The sequence below is a fragment of the Calonectris borealis genome, chromosome 3 (assembly GCF_964195595.1).
Source record: "Calonectris borealis chromosome 3, bCalBor7.hap1.2, whole genome shotgun sequence".
Taxonomy (NCBI): Eukaryota; Metazoa; Chordata; class Aves; order Procellariiformes; family Procellariidae; genus Calonectris; species Calonectris borealis.
In genome coordinates this window covers 30,820,620-30,844,795 of record NC_134314.1, presented here as the reverse complement: position 1 = coordinate 30,844,795, position 24,176 = coordinate 30,820,620, and the positions used below count along the sequence as shown (strand labels likewise).

Sequence of the window (24,176 nt, the reverse complement as noted above, 5' to 3'; positions counted from 1 at the left end):
CAATCACGTGTATTTATTAGAGCAAATGGTCACAATAAAACACTTTCCTGTTGTATTGTCTGAGGCAACAGCAGCATTTTTTTCCCTGGCTTTCAAAGGTGAAGATTTTTCCTCTTTATTACCCTTTCTCTATTTTGTTCAACTATACTATTATTAGTTACATATTTTTTACAATTTTTAATTTTGTATAATTTTTGCAACAATTTTTATATTTGAAATTCTAGAGGACTATCCTGGTTTTGGCTGTGATAGGGTTAAATTTCTTCCTAGTGCTGTGTTTTGGATTTAGTATGAGGAGAACGTTGATAACACACTGATGTTTTCAGTTGTTGCTAAGTGCCCTCCTAGTCCAAGGACAGCTCCCGTGCCTACTGACTGAGCTAGGTGCACGAGATGGGAGGGAACATAATCAGGACAGCCAGCCCAGGTGGCTAATGGGGTATTCCATACCATGTGACGTCATGCTCAGTATATGAATGGTAGGCGTGATCCAGGAAGTACCGATCGCTACTTGGTTATCGGTCAGCGTGGGTGGTGAGCAATTGCATTGTGCATCACTCATTTTGTATATTCTATCATTATCATTATCATTATTATTTTCCCTTTTTCTGTTCTATTAAACTGTCTTTATCTCAACCCATGAGTTTTTCTCACTCTTACCCTTCCGATTCTCTCCCCGTCCCACTGGGGGGGCAAGGGGAGTGAGTGAGTGGCTGCGTGGTATTGGGCTGCCTGCCGGGTTAAACCACGACAAGGACCCAAGCAATAGTAGGATTTCGTTACGATAGGCGTTGAATGACAGAAACAATAACAATCACTCTATCTCAAAAAACAAATTAATAAAATGGCTTGTATGTTATTATTATCACATCCAGTGCAAATAAGGAGAAATTAGCAATCCATTAGTATGTAAGAATCTTAACAGCAGTGAAAATATTGTCTGGGTTTTAAATGAATTTATTAAATTCTGACATTTGTTTCTTTCAGTCTGTTAAAGTTTTTCCCAGCTGTAATTTTAACGGGAACCATATAACTTTTTCCCCAGAAGTAATATGTTTTCAATACTAGTGAATGAATGCACATCAAATCCTGCTGGCCTTGACAATAACCCTTAATGTGAGGTTCCAGTTAATAGCTTCAGATATACCTGCCATCCAGAGTATAAGAGCTATGTAGCGAAATTGCCATAAATCACTGTGTGGCTGGACTATGTCAGAATGGATCACAATGCAATGATCTCCCTAGAGAGTTTTAAGTGTCACAGTCTGACTAGTAAAAATCTGACCCTGTGATAGGGTGACTTTTGTCATGAGGCATTTGGGTTTGTCAGAAAGATATTTCTGAAGAATGTAAAGACGGCATTTCTGAAAGAAAAAAAAATATTAAATACTCTGTTGCTAAATTTCCATTATCTACATTCACAAAGTATCTTTTGAGTGTCTGTAGCAGAAAAATAAACTGACACTTGCTCATTTCTTTTTATAGGAACTAGTATATTCCTAAGTACTGCTGCTGAATCTGTTTTGATGAGAAACTTTATGCAAAAACAGATGTTTAACATTAACATCGGGCCCTGAAACAACTACCCTTTGCTCTTCAACTTAGTATAGTAACTTCAGATATATTTGTCCATGCTGCAATACTTTGATAATTAATTCAAAACACAGAAATAAAAGCTTACATAGGTTAAGATCTTTACTTCCAATCTATAAGTTATCATGAATACTTATTTTTAGTTTGTCAAACAAAAAAATCATGTTTGCTTTTTTATATTCAATATCTCCACTTGGATGACAGTCACATAACCACATATAACATTTATACATATATCATTGATTAATGTTTCCATTTTATTTCTTTATAATAATTTTTATATTAGTTTTATGTAGTACTTCAGTAAGCAGATGTTAACAGCTATTTACAAAGGCAAAAATGAGAGAGGTGCTTACATTTTAAATAGCAATCAACAAAGAGGAAATCTTAAGCTGTGTGAGAATGTTGCACAATTGGTGTTTGGGATGGAATAGAAACATAGCTTGAAGACACCTTTCTGCATCTCTTGATTTAGAAACCAAAATGACCACATGTGCAGGGCAGTTTTAATATGCAATGTCTTGTATTTATGCCTCAAAGGGTTGTTATACAAGCCAGGATTTCTAAAGCACAGTATGTTTCAGCAATTTACCCTGATGGTCAGAAGTTGCTGTCTTACCTCATCTAACCAGATGTTCAAAAACTAAAAAATCTTCCAGATCAAGGAGCTCTTCAGTCATGCCCGAAGGATGTAGTTTACATTTCCTTTAATTTGAAGACTATGCTAAACTAGGCCCAAGCAGGACTGAACTTTTAAAATTTTGTGATAATTTATTACTCTGAATCTGCACTTAATAAATATTATAAAAACAGGGTTATGTTTAGGTTTTAAAGCTATCACAGTACACTATAGGAATACAGATTTGTTTGAACGTCTTTGACTAGAGATTCTTCCTTTTTCTCTTTGCTCTGTAAAACATTGATGAACACAAGGTCAGATATGGGGCAACTCGATGGCACACTAGAATCTCTTCTGGCAATACCTATGCTACTGAAGCACGTCATTCCTTTATAAATCGTTTTTAAATGTGAAGTTCAGATCTTCAGCCAGACTTGGTATCCAAGTTTGTAAGACATTGGAATTAATTATATTTAGCTCACTGAACCAAATCTGTGGTTTCAGTCTTTGGTGGCTTTTCATGCTGTAATTGTTAAATTATAATAAATTGGTCAACTCTCTTTTGATCTTTGCTGGAACATTATTGTCTCAAGAATCTAAAAATCTTTAGAAACTTTTAAAATGCTCTGTTAATAGGAGAACAGAAAACCATACTTCTTATACTTTAACTCACTGATTTTTTATGACAAAAGTTACAACAAAAATGTCTAAAGTTTGAAACCTGGCATTTATATTCAGCACTTCGATCCTAGCCCCACAAACAATGATTGGTTTTTTAATTGCTTTATATCAATTAGTTAAAAAATATTTATTGGGTTTGAAAACAATGATTTTTCAGTTAAACAAAGAACATTTACTTGCAACTATTTATTGTGTATGTTCTAAAATAATGTCATCAATGAACCATGTGATTTTCTTGCTGGATGATGGTTTCAGAAACTATAATACTATGGCCAATATACTCTAAGTGTAAAAAGTAGATTCATATTTTACCTTTGAATTTCTTTTTTAAATTTTGTGCATACGTAGCCCTCAATAGGAAACACGGATGTTCAATGTTTCACAAGATTAGGTTTCTTAGTAACTATAAGTTAACTGGTTCTAAAAATCAATACCAGTAAGTTGCCAAACCTATCAGATCTTGTAATATCTGCTTTATAACAGAATATATTGGAACAATTTTCTTTTTTGGCTTGGAAACATAGGATGTTTTCTTAGTGTGGCGTACAGAATACCACACTAAAAATGAGAAGACTTTTATCAATAGTGTATTTCCTGATATTTCAATAAAAATAGGAATATCTGCATAAAATCACTTGAAGAAATTGACATTCTATCAAATTGTCTTGAAGACCCATTGTATCTTGAATGGTTTTTATTATTATTGCAAGTATGGTTTTATCATACAGTTCTTTTGTTCCATTTAGAATTGCTTTGTATATGAAAACGAAACTTTCAAAGAAACCAGGATATTTTACTCTATTCTAAATAAAATTTTGAAATGTAAGTGAAGAACACAAAAGTACTTAGCAAAATTGGTCTCTCACTTGTCTGTTTTCTCAGACTAAATGTGGTAATAAAGTTTTTATGTCTTCTGTTCCTCTATTTTTCATCAGGTTTTACTGGTCAGTTTTGCGAAGCAGATGTTGCTGCCTGCCTGTCACAACCGTGTGGAGCCTCCAGCATCTGTAAAGATATATTGGATGGCTATCTTTGTTTCTGTGCACCTGGTTTTATAGGTGGGTTTAAAGGAGTGTTGTTTAACATGTTTAAGTCAGTCCTAAGCTACAGAAAAGAAGGTTATTCAAAAGTAGCGATAGATATAATTTAGCAGTGTGGCTCTGATTCAGGCAGAAGCAACTTTTGTTTCCTAGCACACAAAAGTACTTGGCTGTGTAAAAGTATTCAGCTGTAAAAAATACTGACTACTAGGGACTATTTCCACTCCAATAACTCTTACTTTATATTATTTCAGACAGGGTGTCTGTCTTACACTGATGTGATTGCAACTCCCAGCTATATGCAAGTTGGCCTTAATTTATCTGCTTCGTGCTTCCTGTAACAATAAGGCTGCAGTTACAAGGGCCTCAACTGCCAAATATACATTCAGGATCCCGGGCAGGTTTAACTACTCATGCTTAAACCTACCCTGCAGGTCATTGTCATTAGTACAGAGTCTGATTTAAAGATTAAAACTAAAATTAGTTTGGTTATGTCAGCATATTGTCTTAGTAATTCCAGATTACAGTGTAAAAAAAAAAAAAAAATACAAAACCTTTCTAGATACAGATTCAGATCTTTTTGATCACCTGTATAATGAAATAATCAAGCGTGGTAGGAATTCCCTGAGTGGCAGGTCAGCTCTGCAGCCCAGACCCATCCTGTCTAACTGCAGGGACTTTGACAGGGCTCCTAAAGCAGGTATAAGATGACTCTAGAGTCTCTCTCAACAGTCAAGGAGGACATAGGCAACCAGAGGAATTCAGATCTTGAGTAGACTCCATACCTCTTAAATTGTTGCTCTACGTCCTAATGCAGGCATCCATTTAGATGAAATAATCTATAATTTAATAGCTGTAGTATTTGTGGTTATAATATAATGAAATGCTATATCTTGTTTCTATGGTTGGTTTATTTTATTATTAATATAAAAATATAAAGTTAAATTGTTTGATGTTACTTGTGATAATTCTTGGTGACGTCTTATTTTATTGAAATGTTTGTTTAAATTTTTATACTCATATCTACATAATAGTAGATCAGTATTTTACTTTTTCTGTGGCCAAATAAAGCCTTCAAAACCCCTCTGAAACAATCAGGAACATTTCACCTACCTTTTAGGCATAAGTAATAATAAATTTGAGGCCATTAACAATTGTTTGGATAATTCATATACATAATGCAAATAAATACTTTCTGAACTTTGTTCTACCTCAAAGGCCAGAAAAAATATTAGGTATTAATTCTCAACTAGAAATCAGCATCTATAATTTTTTCCTCCACATATTTAAAAATATATGACAATATTTAACTTTTCAATTATTAGTTTCAAAAAAAAATTATTAAAATATTTGGCCATAATGAAAACCTTTCCCAATATTTCCCATAGAGATCTTCATAACAAATCCAGAAATTCATAAATGAACAAAAAAGAATATTATAGAAAAAGACTGTGATATTTTAATATTTGGTCTTAGGAACTGTATTTACACTTTTGTGATGTTTCAGGAAAATCAAGACTCAATGGCCCTTAAAATATGAGAAAATACAAATTTCTGAGTACATCTATAAATGAATCTATAAAATTCCCATCAGATCTTTGTTGAACATTATATATTGTATATACATTTCACTTTTGCCTTTAGTCAACAAGAAATGAATTCCCCAAAGACAATTTATGGCTCATTGGTAAAAGTTCCCTGTACCTAACTTCAGTTATTTCATTTCATTGTTGCTGCTTGCACTGGTGACTCACCACTGGCATGTTGCTAATGAAGTAAATCCTTCACTTTTTTCCAGGTAATAACTGTGAGATTGAGGTGGATGAGTGTCTTAGTGACCCTTGTCACAATGGAGCTACTTGTGTTGATCATCTGAATGCCTTCAGTTGCATCTGTCAGGATGGATTTCAAGGTATTAAAAAATCCATAGAACTATAACTTCGTAAATCTACTTTGAGTCTTACACCAATTTTTTAACATATCAGATGAGATGCATGTATACTTATTTTAGTGTCATCTAAAACTATAAACATGCAAATTCAGCATAGGTGCATCCTGACTGAAGTTATCTACTTTGTTTTCATGACAGCATGGAACTAGGTGGTTTTTGCTGGTTGGTGGCTTAGCTGTTGAAAATGGATCAGCGGGATTCAGTGAAATTTTGCAAATAACATATACTGTTCTCTGTAAGCTTTTTAAACTGTTGGAAGATTTAATATAATAGAATCAGAGCAAAAACCTGTGTGGGAAATGTTTCGTTCTTGGCATATTTATAATTTATATGAAAAATATAATCACTTCGATAAGTGGATGTATTAATATCTGCAGTTATTCTTTGCTTTCAGCTCAGATTAGGAATTTAAAGTGCATCCATTTTCTTTTTAGTGCATCATTTTTTAAATGTCATGGATTTTTAATCATTTAAATACAAAGCAATCTATAATTCAAATGTCACAGAGCAAAATATTACATTTCTACTGCTAGTTATATTCAGAACAACTATCACTTGCATTTTTATTTATCAAAATTCTTTGAACTTGGCAAACCTTGCAATTGCTGTCATTTTTCATTTCTTCTTCAAATGATAAAAAATTAAATTTGCTCAGAAATATTAGCAATAGTGTATTTTTATACTTTAAGTAGCTATGTGGTTATGTTACCTAGAGTCTAGACTGGAAGAAATTGTGCTTTTGTCTACATCAGATTTCTTTTTCCATTTTCTGGGAGTACATCTGTTGCCCTATCATGAACACAAGGAATATTTCCTCTCATGTCATTACAATGCAGTCTATTATATTTAATGTATTTTGTTTTCTATTCTTCTATATTCATATAATAAGAAAATTGTCTGCTTTAAGCCTTAGGAATTTATTTAATGACTGTACTTTTAATCTTTCAGGAAAATTAGTGAATAGCTTAAACATTAAAAATATCAACATACTGTCACAGATGCCCAAACTTGAATACAAAAAGGGTGTCAAATAGGTCCCAGTATGTGAGCTATATTCAGTTAAAATAAATGCTGGTATTTAACTATATGTGCTATGCAGTAACTTCTTTCCCCTTTGCCTGATTGTGTATTCATAGGCACAACTTGTGAAGCAAATATAAATGAATGTCACTCTTCTCCATGTCTTCATAATGCATCATGTGCAGACCTTACTGGTGGCTATGAATGCATCTGTTTACCTGGCTTTACCGGTGAGTTGTATTCATAGTAAACCTTGTTTTCCACAGCGAGGTAGTCCACAAAGCATCCATTAAGACATCATTGACTAATTTGCTTGTGTTTCCTTCTCATTTCTCTTTATCTGCCCTGGTCTAATGTTTCATTTGCATTCCAACAAACTGGAACACTGACTCCATCTGTAAACTAAATAGCACAAGATAAATTAGTCTGCATTTAAAAAGACCTTCAAAGCTTCCACACAGAGGGAAGATTAGTTACCATTTAGCAACTCAGAAATAAGTTGTTATGTATTTGTGGTGATGAGAATTAAATGGATGCTGACATTAGTATGTGTGGCTTGCTATTTGGCTGATTTATGTTAGTTTCTCTTCACAAGTTGCTTGAGATTCTTGTGGCGCAAATGAATTAGAAATTGGCACCTGATTGTCTTACTAAATGTTCAAATCTTTTGTCTTTTCAAAGGTGCAAGATGTGAAACAGATATAGATGAGTGTGCTTCATTTCCCTGCAAGAATGGAGCCACCTGCATTGACCAACCTGGTAATTACTTCTGCCAATGTGTGGCTCCTTTTAAAGGTAATGAACACCAAGGGAGAGGGGAAAGCAAACATAATTAACTTTAGAAAGCATTTCTGTCAATTGTCTGAACTCATTTCACTTTTCCTACAGCATTATTAGTCCTTCATTTTCTCAAGCAAAATCTTTAAGTGACCAGCCAATTATGCCTTAGGCTGTAAGTAATGTGAAGTAAACTTTGTTTATACATCTACCAGAAGTGTTTATTTATTAATCAAAATGGGTACTTTAAAATCAGTTTGTTAACAGAATAAGATTATTTACAAAATGAGAAACATCTGCCCATTAAGCTGCCATCACAAAGATCAGTTGCTTTTCTACACATTTTTCTTTCTAATTTGATTGGTTATGGCATTCTCTAAATTATTTTTTCATTCTCAGAAAACAATTTATAGTTATCTTGGAATTCATAAATTGTGTGTGATTATTTCTGTTGATGCTTTTAAAGGAAATACACTTAAAAAGTGTATATACTTAAAAAGTGACCTTTTTCATAGAAATTTTGGGGGTTTAATTTTAAACACTCACTGCTAAAATAATTGAAAATAACAAATTGTGCGGTGTTCTTGAGCAAATCTAGTTATATGATAATCTCAATTAAAGGTGTTTGTTGATTTATAAATTAAATATAAACACATTTTTCCTCCTGCAGTTCAATATAATGATACATACTTAGGATTCCAGAATAATCATTAAAAGGCAATTTTCTTGGTATGTTGAGACAGCAGTGCTTTTCCTCTTTAGGGAAGATGTTGTATTAAATTCATCATTCATGAGAAAAGAGTGAGCTCTAATGTTTGTTCTTATTATTTTAGTTAATGGTCAAAATTTAGTTTGTCATTTTTATTTTTTTAATTTTAATAGTTTTAATTTATGTTCTGCTGAATAAAATCTAGTATAATAACAAGTAAATGAGTACTGCAGTATCAGAATTGCCTCTGCTCAGAAAGATGTGAAATAATTTTCAGTACCTGGTTAGAAATACTGGTCTCTTAAGTTCTTGTTTCACAAGGAGCCAGATTTTCAGAAGACCTTGGTATTCATTTAGATATTTAAGTAAGTGATTAAAATTTCAGAAAGTCAACATTTCTGTAGTCATCCTTCAAGAAGTTAGCAGTGTCTAATACTCTAAATGGAAAAGTTAAACCCTGCTGGCAAGATTCATAAATGGTAACTGAGATCCTCTGAAAACGTAATATTCTTGGTACAGGATGTCTAGAATCTATAAGATTCTTCTTGAAATAAAAGATTTTTTGAGACCGTTTACTTCTTTATAGCTTTACTCCACACCTTTCAAGATCAAATTCATATACTAATGTTACCTAAATTTATGATAGTATAAATGAAAGCAGAATTAGTTTCATATGAAAACTGTACCTCAGTCTCACGCCATCTGTTTATTTAGTATTAAACTGCTATAAATGTAGTCTTTTACAGATTCACAGTAAGCCAACATAATGGGTTATGTTAAACTATGTTTTCTAATTGTGGAAATACTCAGGTTACTGTAACAAATACCTTTGTGTGCACTAATTACAGATTACAGAATTGCTTTATTAAAGAAAGTAAATATATTAATGGTAGAAGTTATGTAGGAATATCTTTTTTATTTTTGGAATATTTTCAGAGATTTTCTTGATGCTTCTGTTATTCTTAGTGGAAAAGCATAAATGCTATATTATGAATGCTGTCATTTACTTGGAAAACAACCTGAAGTTGTATTTCCATAAGGCATTGTAATGGTTTGATTCTCCCACCACAAAATCTGACTTGAAGGGTATGCACCACTATTAGGAACATATACCAGTTGATGAGGATGTGTACAGCAGAACTCTACTATATAGAATGTAGAATTAAGGAATTCAGAGCATGATTTCGACATTCAGGTGCATTCATACAAAAGGTAGCCTGTCAGATAAAGCTAGAAACAGATTCTATCCATAGAAACGTTTTTGCATACATTTATCTTTCTTTCTTCCTGATTTCTTGACTATTCTCATTTGTTTATTTTGACAAGGAGACTATGCAAAATTACTACCAGAAAGTTTTGATTTTTCATTTTTCTTTCCCTTTATTTCCTCTTCTTTTTAAAAAGAAAACAGAAAAATCTTCATTTTTTGCTTTCTTTCCATTTCACTTCTTTTGACAGCAAGTATAGCTACTTCTCATTTTTATGTGGTGCAAACTTTTTGGCAGCCCGAATATGTACTTTTCTATTTTAACAAACTTTTACATTAGTCCCATACGAGTATGAAAAGCTATCAGAAATTTTATTAAAGTATTATTGTATACTCATAGTTTCTTCTATTTTTCTTGTGTGTTTTGTTTTGTTGGGTTTTTTTTAAAGCATGGATTTGTCTACTTTGACAAAATGTTTTAACTCATTCCATTGGCTTCCACAGAATACTGGAAAACATCCAAAGCTTTTAAGAACAATGATGCTTGGGCAGTGGTATATATCTGGATTTTTCTTCAGATGTCCAACAGTCCAGGTTGTGCAAATTAACTCTATAAGCTGATCTTTGAATGATGTTTTAGTTTTCCTGCAGGCGCAAACATTTTTAGAAAATCCAATTTCCATGGTAAAGTCAATGCATGGAGAGCACTGGAGAATAAGTATCTCTTCTGACACTGTTGCTGTAACACTACCAGTGACAAAACTAATGCATTCCTCTCCATCAATGTTCCCCTGACAGAGGATTTCCCCATAGCTACTGTAGATCACTGGTCTTTCTATATATTCTAGTATTTCATTGGAATTATTGCCACTGAAATTGCTATATTTGACTTTTCCCAAATGTTCAGCTGAATAGCTTGAGGGTACTAGCAGTCCACCTATGCGTAATTCAAAAGAAAACTGAAGAAACTTATAAGACTTCCAGATAACATCCTTGTCAATTTCTAATGTTCTAATTACTAAATATGATAATTGAAGTCTTTTCATTCTATTTCAACCAAGTTCCTTGTCCTGTGGTGAACAGTTAATTTCTTTTTTTCCAAAATCATAGTGCTTTACCTGTAGTCCTGATAAGGTATCAAATAATGAACTTCAAAGTTCATATACTTTTATATCATAACTCTTTTGACCTTGGTTTGGAGGAAGCTCAAGATTTAATTAAAGGAAAAAAAAATCTATACCAGATTATGTTATTACTGAAGAGATTTCTATGTAAATCCACACAGAAATCCTAGAAGTTACTGAGCCTCACTGAGTATGTGTTGTAATTAAGGTCAAATGGAGAAAAAATAATAGCATCTAGATTTATATAATATGCTTTTGCCATTTATAATAGTTATCTATGCCACAAATACTATATATGCTTGTGAATATGTTCTAGTTACCCCAATACGACAGCCCACTTTTTAAAGTCCAGCTCTCTGTTTCTGTCTGCTTTCACTAGTGTTCTGTCATTGACTTGTATAGTACAAATCACTATTACACCTCACACTTAAATGCTGAAATGCTATATTTACCACACTGCCACTTACACATACTGTAGTATAATGTTCTTTTCATACAAGATTTAACCTAAGTACATATCTGGTATAGTTGTTTCTGCTCGATTCTAATGTATTAGTCCCTGCAAATATGCTACTGTTTTAGAAATGTCTCCCTCTTACCCATTTTCTATCATATATGAGGTACCACACTGATAGTCATGTATATTGGACATATTTTATCAGAGGATGAGTTCTGAAGTTAAGTTGTTCAGAAACAGACAAAGGGGATCAGCTGGTTTTCTGTTGCAATCCCTATTGGCAAAGTAACTATTGGAACTGGGAGCAGGAAGAAAGATAAACTCGATTTGGGTGCAGGACAAATCAAAGATTTTAATATTAGCAACAGGAGACAAACAGCTCAGAAATGTATTCAGCTACATTCTGGCCAATACATTATCACTGATAGTCTTTGACAGTAATTTATCTATTACAGTGTTAAGCAGGCCTCTCAGCCCTCTTATGAGCTTGATTCCATTATAGTATCCTAGCTGGGGAGTTATTATAATAACTTTTTTATTATGATATTGATTCTACAATTGTAGCCTTTCTGTAATAGAATCATAGTTATTATGGAATTGACATTAAGGGCTTCAGAAGATAGTAGAGTGTGTGAGAAACATATTGTAAGACTGTATCTCATTTAGGGTTCCTAACAGTTTCATGCAAGGTAGAATGAGAGCTCCCATGTCTCTATCAAGAAATACTGTCCTGTTCCACTAAAAATTCACATACAATTCAAGAACAGTACAATTAGTAAATGTTATAGTCCCTACTGTTATATTTTATCTAGATATAAAATATATATCTATATTTTACCTATATTTATATCCATGCTGTTCCTTCCATGTGGAAGCATGTTAAATGCAGACCTGAAAATATTTATTTACAGAGAATAATAAGAAGCAGAAGTTGATAATGATCAGATTTTGAAATCAACATGCCCTTTAATTTTCAATGAAAGAGAGAAAGACTCCTCATTCTTCTATGTTAAGGAGTAAAAAAATATTTTTCCAAACCTCAAACCTACCATATTTTTTAGTCCCTTGCTGGTTTCCATTATAATTTAACAAAGTACATTTTTTGTCTTAAGCTATTTATTTTGTTATAAGGCTGAAACATACCCATTATATTCTTCCATCCATGCCAGCAAAATCAGAACTGTCTTTCTGGATTGCTACAGTTTAATTTGCTTTTCTTTAAGTCTTCATATAACTTACAGCTGGAGGAGCACATCAATTTACAGATTTTATCTGGCTCTTGCTCAGTTGTATGAAGGGAAGGGGACAAATGCGTGCAGTTCATTCAATTGTTCAAAGATACCTTAGTAGAAGACGCACTCAGATACTCCACTGATAAACACTGGTTTACTGTTTCTTAGTAAAACTGACCCACTACACAGTAGATGAGTCTTTTTTACACTTTTGAGTTGTTCTAATATTACATATCTACTTTCAAGGTACCTCTAGGTGCTTCACCTCAATCATTAGCCGTTTCATCCATATTTAGATGTATTGGTTGTTTTTGTGTTTTGTAAGAATCTTGCAGCATATTCAAATATTATTCTAACAGCGATGTCCCTAGTAATAAATGCAAATTTATTGTTCACAGCTTTTCACATACATTTTAATGTATCACACAGCTACATCAATGAAGTTAGTCATAACTTTTAGACATAAGTCCTTGCTGAGAGTGTAGCAAAGTGGGATTGTCCCTGTATCAGGCATATCATCTGCTGCTTTTCAGAATTCTTAGCATGCAAAAGGAGAATGATCCCACTACAATCTCTAGACCAGTTCATTTTTACAGAAAATAAAGTAGGACTTATAAGGCTGCTTTGTTCTTACTTGGGATTGAAAGCTAAGAACAGATCTTGCGCTCCCACACCAGAACTGCAAATTTTCTTCATTTTCTGCACTGGTATTTAAGGAAAAGGTGAACCAAACTACTTTACCAACATTTCTGTGACTCATGGACTGAGCCAGTATTCTGCTATTCCCAAAGAAACCTCAGGAAGGAAGAAAGCATTAAAATGTCCCTTTCAGGTAGAGGGTGTATATTTGATATGTGATAGCCCTGTAGGAGGTGACATGAATATTTTCTTTTTTTTTTTTCTTTAAAAAAAAAAGCTGTTTAGTAACTTGTTTTTAACAAATGGAGCAAAGAAATTTATCCTTGATCCAAGTTATTACATGACTCATTTAAAAAATTGCACTGTATGTGTTTGGTCTAGATGTTGCTAATAGGTATGAACTTTTTAATCAAATATATGTAATTGTAGAGGAAAATTGAAATTCAATTCTGAGGAAATGTCTACTTATTTATTGCAGCCTTAATGACACATGTCTCCAAATGTGTTCCAATTAAGATTAAAGCAAAAATGGTAATTGGCCATTAAACATGCTGCAAAAGAAAGTAAACTAGTGAGAAAGGCAACTCAGCAGAAAACAAAATGCTTAAGTCTGTTGAAAAGCAAGAGTAATAATGGAGTTTTCAGCATAGGACACTCTATTATGGGAACAGCTAATTACAAAACAGATAATAAGTAAGAAATGTAAGTGCTCATGAAGGCAAAAAACTAGAGTAAAGATAATGGAGCAATTACTTTTTCAGTGCTCATAGGCCAAATCTCAGTCTTTCCTGTGCCAAGACCCATGCAAAAAAAAAGCAGTTTTGCAAGACCTGTGGCTATTTCTAGCATATCTCTGTGTTAGACCATAAAAGAATATCTCCTGTTCAACATCAGTTTATATCTGGTTTTGCCACTCTCTTGACACTGAATAGCCAAATAAAATTTTATTTAGGGGAAAAATGAAACTGATGCATAGAGCTATGAAGGGCACTTTGCATTGCATAGGAGCTTTTCGTGGGTAGAGAAGCAGAGTGGCCACGTTTGTGGTATATTACTTAGAAAATGTGCATTGCCTCTAAGCAATAAAGAAGAAGGTTGGTCTAAAAGGCTGTGCAATGCCTAAATGGGAAACAGTATGAACTGGGACTTGCTGATGGCTCATATATGAAGTCACTGCAGAACTTTGGAATTTTTTTCTGGTATTTCTACTGATTTTTCTACAGTTTTTAAAAGTTGCCATCTAGATATATAAATTCAGGTGTTTCTGCCTCCAAAATGAAACAATTCAGAGAGCATGTCTTTTGCCTAGTCATTTCTAGTGTCAATTTAGACACTCTTGGGTATGGTAGATATCCACAGGAGTCTGGCAGATATGACAAGATCCGTAGGAGACTCATGGCCTTCCAGAACAGCACCAAGAACACAAAGGCATCTCTAAAAGCCCTGGTTGCTTAACTCTGTCCATACAAATTCACTGAGGTATGTGTTGTAGTTCCAGCGCTGCTTTTAGTTTGCACCTTGGGACACATCTTGATCCACAAGGAAAATTTTCTAAGTCTTTACAGCTGTGAGTACTCTGAGAATACGCGTGTGTAAATCCAGTCACCTACAGCAGATAAGGGATTTGAATTTCATTAGTCATTCTGGGAGAATGGTGTACAAGAACCTTGGGTACAGGGAGGAGATTTAAGTTCTGTAGACGATACAAGGTATATTCATTGCAAATGAGAATCTGTATGTATCTGGCCCTTAATTTTCCAGAAAGTATGTGCAAACCACAATTTTTCGAAGACTTAAAACATGGTTACATTTTCCCTGGCTGCCCTACAACTTCTGAGGGCATTGTTGTTGCTCAAAGAAAAGTTTACCAAATTTCAGGGTTTTTTTTGGCTGGCGAAACAAATGTTTGCAGCTTTATTTTTCTACATGGCGGGCCTACTTATGGTGCAGGGTCATCTCCTAATAGACAAATAAAAGTAAAATAATAATCTTAGTATCAGCTGCTATAAATAATGTCTGGCTAATCTCTCAAATTTTAAGAAAGTGAAAAAAGGATCTCAAAATATAGAAGGGTTTGGCTACCTGAACTAAAGGTGACCATTATTATATCTGAAAATGAAACCCACAGGTCCCAGGCCATAAGGAAAAACTGAGTTTGATACCAGCTTTCTGTAAGTTTTCTGCATATATTAGTAATTTCTGTTGAATTCTGATATAGTAAACAAAGTTAAGATAAAAGAATGAAAAGAAAAGCATTCCCATATATTTCAGTAGGAAATAAATTTGTGGTAATTGTTTTCCTCAGTAGCATTCTTCTTTTATTTTCTGAGAAAGAGTGAAGCATGCTTTTATGTTGAAATGTGAAATGCACAGATGTGGATACAGATATATCTTCATTGTTTAGCAGTTATAAACTTGTATATTCTAAAAGAAAAAAATGCACCTAAATAATACATTCAAGTTCTGGTTTTCTCTATTTTTACAGATATTTATACAGGTATGGAGCAATAATATACGCATCTCTGTGTGATTTTCATTTTAAAGTTTGTGATGTGGGTCTATCTCATTCTTTGTTCCAGCATTGTTGCATGGTCTGCATTATCATATAGAATTAAGGAAATGTTTTTTACTTGAAAAGTGCTAAGTATTGCTTTTAAAACATTCTTCCTTTAAAAAAAACAAACAAACAAACTTATTGCTTTTCAATTAGTATGGATTTCACAGAAAATGCCTTTTCACAGATTATGCAATTCACAAAGCAATTCCTTTCATAGAAAGCAGAATTTGCATTCAAAGGAGAAGAATGGATTTGCTATAAATTTGAATTGAAAGAAAAGACTTGCTATATTTTTAAACTATTAGAGTAATACTTTGCTTAATTTCAAGTAATATCAATATATGCATGCTTCTGCAGGTATTTTTTTCTTCCTATCCACTTCCAGGGTACTTCTGCTTTTTTATTCACATTTACAAGCCTTTAATCATCTCAGTCGTGGAGACATTTTGTTTTCTTATGCCACAAAGTAGACCAAACTAAGCAACCAGTTTATACAATAATGGCAAGCTTAGAGGTACATTTGAACTTTTCAAAGTTATAGAAAATAGCAATTTTGAACTTTTAATAGAGACAACTTCATACTTAGCATTAAGACGTTTAATCTTTAGAGTTGCAGAGACCTCAAATTTTAGGCATCTGACTTATTGCTCATCAGTCTTCCTGGGATTTTATGATAAGTTTGTGAAAGCCTTTGGGGGTGGGAGCCATTGAGCTGTATGAAGTTGATGAAAACCAAAACACAGATTTCTCTGAAGTGATCAAATATTTTTTTAAATTAAAATTATTCTATCCACTAGTTTCAAAAGAATAGTCTTGGGAAAAACAGAAAGTTGCATATAGATTGGGGGCAGGAATTTTGTTCTTTTTTTTTTTTTCGTTTTTATATAGCCTTATATTGCCTTTGTACACTAGATTATCTCCCATAACTAAACACATTTTTACTCTTCTTGAATGGTATTCAATGTACTTAATTTACCTTGGAAAACAATGGTGATTCACTTTAATGTTAGAAGTGTCTTTTAGCTCTGTTGTTAAAAGGTGAGTTACAGAAAGACTGAAACTTAATGCTGTTGCAGTGATATTATGATGATAAAGGAAAAAAACTGAAAACAGAACACATTTATCATGGAAGATTCACATCAGTCATTGACTTTTACTCCATATATTAAATTAGTTTAGTGACATTTTGAAAAAATGGTCTCTGTGTTCTGAACCTGAGCATATAAACTAAACAATGTAAATTTAAATAAAAACATTCCTGAGTTAACATGAACTTTTGAACATTTTCATGTGTTCATGCAAGCCATATAAAATTATTCTGTTGTAGATATTCTCCCTATTCTTTCTTTACTGACATCCTTTAAGCTGGTATAATTTTCCCATTTCATTGAAGCAAAATGCTATTAGCTTCATTCATATGATATACATTGTTTCATCAAATTTATAACAATGGTGAATAGACTCTAAGCAAGGCTACTGAAATCCAATGATACTAGCGTCATAAGGTTACTGGAGCTAGATCCCAATAAAGTAAAATAATTTTTTTAAAAAAACATTTATTTAGCCAGTGTCTAAAGGTCAGATACAAAGACCAGATCAGCATCACAGTTTCCATCAGAGCAGCTAGTAGAACTGGGACTGTGACACTCACTTCATAACTTCACAGCACAACTACTTCCTCTGACCCCAGTCTGGTGCCCAAGGGTAGGCGCTGCTACCTGGTTGGTTCTTCCTTTCTTGTCCAACCCCCCACATGGACCACTTGGCAATGACAGCACTTGTTCTGTCTTGAGACCTTTCTGTCCTCATGAGTGCATATTTAACACCAGTACCAGACTACTTGGTATTATTTAAGAAATTGCCATCCAAATGACACATTTCTTGTTCTGGTACTAGCCATAGATAGTTTATTTTCATTATATTTTCATAATCATGCTAGCAGTTTGCAATCAGATATATTTTGTCATTGATTCAGTCCGTACTTTTACAGCAAAATGCTGAGTTTGAAAGCTGTTGTCAGATTTAATTCCTTAAAATGTTAGTAGCAAATGGCTTTTTTATTAAATTATTTTCCAAAAAGAATAACAACATTGAATAGATGCCATTTCTGATTATAAGAGAATTCTGTACTACACATCAAAACGTTTCATGTAGAGATTTATGCTGAGCAAATAAAACAAACAAAAAATGTTAATAATTTTGCATAAAGAAAAGAAAACTTACCTCACGTAATTTATTTTCTGTCATTTTTATAAATTATGCATTTGACTTTTAATAATAGCCTTAACAGAACAGTCTTTTTCAGCAAAAAAATCTATTTTCAGTGTTAATTTATGATATTTAGAGATTCTATTGTAGAAGTATTATAAGCAAACACAGTAGAAAAGAGAACTGATTAACATTAGCAGAATGGCATTTCTGATGCAATATGCTTCTCATTCCTAAACAAACAAAAAGAGGATTTTCCAAATAAATTATTCATTATTTGATCATATTCTAATAGAGAAGTATAGTATATGCTATGAGTTTATGCTTCTATATAGAATCATAGAATCATAGAATCATTAAGGTTGGAAAAGACCTCTAAGATCATTGAGTCCAATCATCAACCCAACATTACCATGCCCACTACACCATGTCCCTAAGCGCCTCATCTACACGTCTTTTAAATACTTCCAGGGATGGTGACTCCACCACTTCCCTGGGCAGCCTGTTCCAAGGCCTGACCACTCTTTCAGTAAAGAAACTTCTCCTAATGTCCAATCTAAACCTCTCTTGGCGCAACTTGAGGCCATTTCCTCTCGTCCTATCGCTAGTTACTTGGGAGAAGAGACCAACACCCACCTCACTACAACCTCCTTTCAGGGAGTTGTAGAGCGCAATGAGGTCTCCCCTCAGCCTCCTCTTCTCCAGACTAAACAGTCCCAGTTCCCTCAGCCGCTCCTCATAAGACTTGTGCTCCAGGCCTTTCACCAGCTTCATTGCCCTTCTCTGGACACGCTCCAACACCTCCATGTCCTTCTTGGAGTGAGGGGCCCAAAACTGAACACAGGATTCGAGGTGCGGCCTCACCAGTGCCGAGTACAGGGGCACGATCACCTCCCTACTCCTGCTGGCCACACTATTTCTGAATCAGGCCAGGATGCCATTGGCCTTCTTGGCCACCTGGGCACACTGCCGACTCATGTTCAGCCGGCTGTCAACCAGCACCCTCACGTCCTTTTCCGCCAGGTAGCTTTCCAGCCACTCTTCCCCAAGCCTGTAGCATTGCCTGGGCTTGTTGTGGCCCAAGTGCAGGACCCCGCACCTGGCCTTGTTGAACCTCATACAGTTGGCCTCAGCCCATCGATCCAGCCTGTCCAGGTCCCTCTGCAGAGCCTTCCTACTCTCAAGCAGATCAACACTCCCGCCCAACTTGGTGTCATCTGCAAACTTACTGAGGGAGCACTTGATCCCCTCATCCAGATCATTGATGAAGATATTGAACAGGACCGGCCCCAGTACTAAGCCCTGGGGAACACCGCTCATGACCGGCCGCCAACTGGATTTAACTCCGTTCACCACAACTCTCTGGACTCGGCCGTCCAGCCAGTTTTTACCCAGCAAAAAGTGTACCTGTCTAAGCCGTGAGCCTCCAGCTTCTCTAGGAGAATGCCATGGGAGACAGTGTCAAAGGCTTTACTGAAGTCCAGGTAGACCACATCCACAGCCTTTCCCTCATCCACGAGGCGGGTCACCTGGTCATAGAAGGAGGTCAGGTTGGTCAAGCAGGACCTGCCTTCCATGAACCCGTGCTGGCTGGGCCTGATCCCCTGGTTGTCCCACACATGGCTCGTGAGCGCCCTCAAAACGAACCGCTCCATAATCTTCCCCAGCACCGAGGTCAGGCTGACCGGCTTGTAGTTCCCCGGATCCTCCTTCCGGCCCTTCTTGTAGATGGGCGTCATATTGGTAAGCCTCCAGTTGTCCAGGACCTCCCCTGTTAACCAGGACTGCTGGTAAATGATGGAGAGTGGCTTGGGAAGCTCCTCCGCCAGCTCCCTCAGTACCCTTGGGTGGATCCCATCTGGCCCCATAGACTTGTGAACATCCAGGTGGCATAGCAGGTCGTTAACTGCTTCCTCTTGGATTATGGGGGGTTTATCCTGCTCGCCGACCCTGTCTTCCAGCTCAGGGGGCTGAGTACCCTCAGGATAACTGCTCTGAGTATTAAAGACTGAGGCAAAGAAGGTGTTAAGTACCTCAGCCTTATCCTCTTCCTTGGTGGCAACGTTCCCCCCCGCATCCAAGAAAGGATGGAGATTCTCCTTGCCTCTCCTTTTGTCATTAATATACTTGTAAAAGCATTTTTTCTTGTCTCTCACGACAGTAGCCAGGTTGAGTTCTAGCTGGGCTTTTGCCTTCCTAATTTCCACTCTGCACGACCTAACGAGATCCCTGTACTCTTCTTTAGTTGTCTGCCCCTTCTTCCAAAGGTGATAAACTCTCCTTTTTTTCCTGAGTCCGAGGGAGAGCTCCCCGTTCAGCCAGGCCGGTCGTCTTCCCCGCCCGTTCTTCTTGCGGCACATGGGGACAGCCTGCTCCTGCGCCTTTAAGACTTCCTTCTTGAAGAACGTCCAGCCTTCCTGGACCCCTTTGCCCTTCAGGACTGTCTCGCAAGGGACCCTCTCGACCAGCGTCCTGAGCAGGCCAAAGTCCGCCCTCCGGGAGTCCATGGTAGCGGTTTTGCTGGCCCCCCTCCTTACTTCACTAAGTATTGAGTATTCTATCATTTCATGGTCGCTAAGCCCAAGCCGGCCTCCAACCACCACATCTCCCACCAGTCCTTCTCTGTTTGTGAACAGCAGGTCAAGCGAGGCACCTCCCCTAGTAGGCTTGCTTACCAGCTGCGTCAGGAAGTTATCCTCCACACACTCCAGGAACCTCCTCGACTGTTTCCTCTCTGCCGAGTGGTATTTCCAGCAGACATCCAGAAAGTTGAAGTCACCTATGAGAAAAAGGGCTAGCGACTGTGAGACTTCTGTGAGCCTCTGGTAGCATATTTCATCTGCCTCCTCGTCCTGGTTAGGTGGTCTATAACAGACTCCCAGCAGGATATCTGCCTTGTTGGCCTTCCCCCTCATCCTTACCCACAAGCACTCGACCTCATCATCACTACCATTGAGCTCTAGACAGTCAAAGTACTCCCTAACATACAGGGCTACCCCACCGCCTCTCCTTCCTCGCCTGTCCCTTCTGAAGAGCTTATAGCCATCCATTGCAGCACTCCAATCATGAGACTCATCCCACCATGTTTCCGTGATGGCGACTAAGTCATAGCTACCCCGCTGCACAATGGCTTCCAGCTCCTCCTGTTTGCTGCCCATGCTGCATGCATTGGTGTAGATGCACTTGAGCTGGGCTACCGATTTCTCCCCCGACATTGGCGTGCGGTCCCTAGGCTCTTCTCTAGTGAGCCTGGTTTTATCCTCTTCCCCCTTCGAACCTAGTTTAAAGCCCTCTCGATGAGCCCCGCCAACTCATAAGCGAGAATCCTTTTCCCCCTGTGAGACAGCTGAACTCTGTCCGTTGCCAGCAGGCCCGGTGCTGTGTAAATCTCCCCATGGTCAAAGAAGCCAAAATTCCGCCGATGGCACCAGCTTCTAAGCCACGTGTTGATCCGATGAGGTTTCCTGTTCCCTTCAGTATTCCTCCCTGCCACTAAAGGGATCGAGGAAAACACTACCTGTCCTCCCGATCCTGCCACCAGTTGCCCCAGTGCCCTGAAGTCCCTTTTGATCCCTTCGGGACTTCTCTCTGCAACCTCCTCACTGCCAGCCTGTATAACCAGTAGCGGGTAGTAATCGGAGGCCTGTACCAGACTAGGGAGCTTCCTAGTAATGTCCTTAACCCGGGCCCCAGGGAGGCAGCAGACTTCCCTGTGGGATGGGTCTGGCTGGCAAATTGGGCCCTCCGTCCCCCTCAGAAGGGAATCACCTACAACAATTACCCTCCTTTTTTTCTTAGCAGAGGCAGTCGTAATGCGTGGGGCTGACTGCCTCGCCTCGGGCAACCCCCTGGCTGGGCCTTCATCTGCATCCTTGTTTGTCTGGCCCTCAAGTTCCAGAGCCCCGTATCTATTGTGTAGGGGCAACTGGGAAGGTTGGGGTGAGGGAGGCCGGGCGGGGATTCGCCTGGCGCCCCGAGCAGGGACCTGTGTCCATTCCCCCCCGTCGCCTGGGTCCCCTCCTTCTGCCTGGTGGCAAGAGGGCAGGGGATCCTCCGCTTCTTGTGGAGCCTCCATGTGCTGCCCTTGCCTCAGGGGTGGTAGGGTGCAGCTCCACCAATCTATCTCCCTCTCACACTCCCTGACACTCCTTAACCTCTCTGCTTCCTTCTTCAGCTCTGCCACCAGGCTGAGCAGATCATCCACCTGGTCACAGTGCACACAGGCCTTGTCCCTGCTGCCTTCCTGTCCAAGGGACAGGCTCAGGCACTCCCTGCAGCAGGAGACCTGGACAGATGTATGTTTGCGTGGGGGCTCTGTCTGGATCGCCATATTTCTTCTGATTATGGCTTTTGGCCGAGTGGTTACCACGGCCAGGTCCTCTTCTGGGAGGACGATGACCACGAGTTGAGCTAGCCTCTAGAGCCTGGAGAGGGGGCTGTGGCCTGTCCGCGCATCCTGCCAGCGCCAACTGCCGCGCAAACTGCCGCACCACACCCTTCTGACGGTTCACACCCTGGTCGCCGCGCTCCCTGGGGGCTGCTCTTGTACGTGAGGGGGTTTGGCCACCGCCCCTCCTGTCCCTGCCCACGCTGAGTCAGAGCTGCCGCTCGTCAGGAGCTCGCTTCTCCGGCTCGGGGGAGAGGGGGCCGGCTGGGGCATCCTCTCGCTCCCTGGGCTTTTGCCTTCGCGGTTTTTGCCGCGGTTTTGCCGCTGTAGGAAGGGTCCCCCGGCGCAATCCTCCGCTCCGGAGCCCTTCGCCTTGGTGGCTTCAAAAGAATCTGAAGAAGACGTATAAATCCATGCTCCTGCTTGCAGAACAGCATGGGAGGAAGGTGGATGAGCTCCTTACCAGCCAGACATGCATCCTGGTTGAGTTACCATGCTGCCAGGGCAAGGAGTTGGGGAGGAAGAACAGGCTACACAGCGTCAGTGATGACAAAATGGAAGATTAAGAGGTTTTTCTTAGAAAGCCTGAAGGGACAAAAGCCTGATACCCACAAGAGCAGGATTGGTGGAGGGGGGAAGGATAGGTAGAGGATACACTCAGGCACGGGGGGGACAGAAACTCTATAACAGTGGAGGCTGGAAGATGATTACTTCTGACAGTTTGAAAGAGACTTTCTCTTCACCTACAGAGGTTCATTTATGCAATAAGTATTGGGCAATAAGTATATTATATATACTTATGCAATAAGTATGACAACAGGTGAGGAAGAGTCAGTTTCATCTGGAGACTCATGTAAGCTGTCTGAGTCTGACGCATACACCCTCACCAGTACCACTCAAATGAAGCAATGGTTGACAATAGACAAAGACTTCTTTCTCTGAGGAAGAGTGGCACCCACCTGTTGACAAGATATGATCTCTGAGGAGGTTTTTTTGCATGTCAGAGGTCTGGATTCATGATGCAGGAAAGAGATTGCCAAAGCTTGTCTGGTGCTCAGATTACTACCTTTTGCTGCTTGCCCATGCAGGCACCAATGATACTGCCAACAGAGATCCTGAGCATATCAAAAGTGACTAGTGGACTCTAGTGGTAAGAGCAAAGGCTGTGGGGGCCCAGCCAGAGTTTTCCACAGGTAGGAATAGAAACATCCTGGGGGTTAATATCTGATTAGTGGTACAGGTAAGACCTCATCTTTTATTACCATGGGGCCCTCTTTGAGCAATGAGTTCTGATGGGGAAAAATGGAATCAATCTAAAAAGAGAGGAGAGCATCTTTGCCAAGAGGATTGCTAACTCTGTGAAGACAGTTTTAAACTACATTAATCAGGGAATGCAGACAAAAACCTAAAGGAAAGTGGAGGTACATGGAGCTGAAAAGAATTGCCTGTGGGAATGCATGATCAGGGAAGCCGTCACACTTCCTTGGAGTGCAACTGGGGACCCATCTCAAGTGCTTGCACACAACATACACAGCATAGGAAAGACTGAAGGAGTAAGAAGTCTATGTGCTTTCTCAGAACTACAGCCTCCTATCAGAAGAACGACTCACACAGTGGGATAGCTCCATTACTGGTATGCTGCAACAGATGGATGCAAGCTCTCTGGAACTACAAGCAGGGAAAATGAGGAGGCTGGGCTGAACTTCATGCAAAGCAGTGTCTTGAATGCATGGAGCTTTGCTATGGAATGGGTGATGGTGATGCACTGCTCAAGTCGATGGGGCAGGATGAAAAGGGAACCATTTAAAGAAATATTGTGGTGGGTGTCTGCTACAGACAGCTTGATCCAGAAAAGTTTATGAAGTCGTCTTTAGGAAACTGGAAAAAAACTCATAAACACAGGTCCTAGTTCTCACGGGGATATTACCACCCTGACTTTTACTGGAAAGACAACATGGAAAGACACAAGTAATCC

The 24,176-nt window shown here is 38.1% G+C and overlaps 1 protein-coding gene across 1 annotated transcript in view; it reads left to right on the top strand.

Annotated features, from left to right (window-relative positions):
* Positions 1–24,176, top strand: part of EYS (eyes shut homolog) — a 958,850-nt gene that overhangs the window by 307,460 nt on the left and 627,214 nt on the right. The window contains exons 15-18 of the mRNA XM_075145270.1: positions 3,829–3,951; positions 5,732–5,845; positions 7,021–7,134; positions 7,586–7,699. Of these exons, the coding sequence (XP_075001371.1) occupies positions 3,829–3,951; positions 5,732–5,845; positions 7,021–7,134; positions 7,586–7,699 (465 nt within the window). The remainder of the gene's footprint in view (positions 1–3,828; positions 3,952–5,731; positions 5,846–7,020; positions 7,135–7,585; positions 7,700–24,176) is intronic.